The following is a 1,778-nucleotide window of genomic DNA, read 5'->3' on the forward strand; positions in this document are numbered from 1 at the left end:
AGTTTCTGTTGGTATATGCACACCATTTTTATACAATCTGACAATCTCCAAAGGCAAACATCTGCTCTTCTGAAATAACTTGGGGCCAGAAGAAGTACCAGGTCATTCTTGAAGTAATGGGTTAAGAAAAGGATATGATCTCCATCTCTCCTACAGGGGTTGGCTTTTCCCCATCCTTCAGTTCAAGCATTGCACCATACTAGAAAGACATCTCATGCTGTGGTAGGCAGAGGGAATCTCCATTCCTTTTAACTGTGCTACCCTTTAGTGCAAAACAGTTCATTTATTTGGCAAATCTGAGATTACCTTATGAACACAGCCACAGCAGTCAGTACTGAAAATTGCAGATAATTGTTTGATCACAGCATTCTTAAAGGATATGATAACTTAATCCAGCATGCATTTATACATTCTAGATTTCTTCATGGGCATTTGTTTGTTTTTCTTCTAATGTTATGTTACATAGAGACATTGCCTTCCATCGCAGTTATATGCAAAAATAAATATGAAGTTGACTTCCCAAATCTTCCACAGTATGACAAGGATGAAGTTTGTTTTCTTCTGTAAATTATGTCCTGGCCTGTCTTTTTTTTACTTCCTGATTTTTTTTTTCACTGATAGCTGGAGCACGTGATTTCTGAATTGTTGGGGTTTTTTATAGTAACCACAGTAACCCTTTTTTTTTTTTCCCAAACATTTCTTTTAAAACAGATACTAATAAATAGAGTCTTGTATGGTTCTTGTTGCCTATAGGTTTCACGCTGGTATTGTCAGACTGATGAGACTGCATGACTGACTCACGGCAGTGCAATTTCACATCACCACACATTTGCCTTTCAGCTTCTCTTTCCTTTTCTGCTGCTTGTTTTTTTTTTTGCTGTCAATTTGTAAACTCACAGTCCTGCGTTTCTCTAGGTTTAGCAGCTCTTGGAATAACTCCTTCACATTGTGGTTCAGCTTGGCAGAGGTCTCCATAAAGGCACACTTCCACTTCTTGGCCATGGCCTCTCCTTCACTGCTCTCCACCTCGGTTTTGGTTCTCATCATTTTTGTTCCCCACCAGCATTATTGGAATGCTTTCTACGCCTCCTTTAATCTGAAATATTTGTTCATAGATGGGTCTGAGTTCTTCCGAAGACTGATGGCTGGTGATAGAGTAAACCAAAATGAAAGCATGTCCTTTAGAAATAGAAAGACGTTGCATGGCTGGAAATTGATGGCTCCCTGTAGAGTCAGTTATCTGCAAAGTGCATATACTCTTATCACAGCTGATCACCTGCTGATAGGTGTCTTCAATGGTAGGACGTAGCTATCTCTGAAAGTGCCTTTCACAAATCTCAAGACCAAAGAACTTTTGCCAACGCCTCCAGCCCCAAACACAACCACCCTGTAATCATTGCTTTGCTCAGGCATGTTTCTCAGTGTGTCTGATGCTCAGATAGAGGAAAAAAATCTAGGAAAACAAATAACAAAAACAACAACAAAGACGACATTATTCCAGGTACCTGTGGGGAATGTACTTTGTGATAACTTTTCCAATACGAATAAGGAATGGAACAAAAGTGCTTGTCATAACAGTTGTAAGATTTCAGGAAGACTTGCAATGGGTGACCTGGTTTCAGCTGGGACAGAGTTAATTTTCTTTCCAGTAGCTGGTATAGCGTCATGTTTTGGATTCAGTATGAGAAGAATGTTGATAACACACTGATGTTTTCAGCTGTTGCTAAGGAGTGTTTAGACCAAGTCAAGGATTTTTCAGCTTCTCATGCCCAGCCAGC

At 39.7% G+C, this 1,778-nt stretch overlaps 1 protein-coding gene across 1 annotated transcript; it reads right to left on the reverse strand.

The window, feature by feature from the left end:
• Positions 1-813: 813 nt before the first annotated feature.
• On the reverse strand, positions 814-1,413 carry LOC121232840 (GTP-binding protein Di-Ras2-like). The gene is given in 3 exon segments (XM_041121312.1): positions 814-1,030; positions 1,032-1,305; positions 1,308-1,413. Coding segments are annotated over 3 exon segments (597 nt in total).
• Positions 1,414-1,778: the final 365 nt, after the last annotated feature.

This window comes from Aquila chrysaetos, chromosome W, assembly GCF_900496995.4.
Source record: "Aquila chrysaetos chrysaetos chromosome W, bAquChr1.4, whole genome shotgun sequence".
Taxonomy (NCBI): Eukaryota; Metazoa; Chordata; class Aves; order Accipitriformes; family Accipitridae; genus Aquila; species Aquila chrysaetos.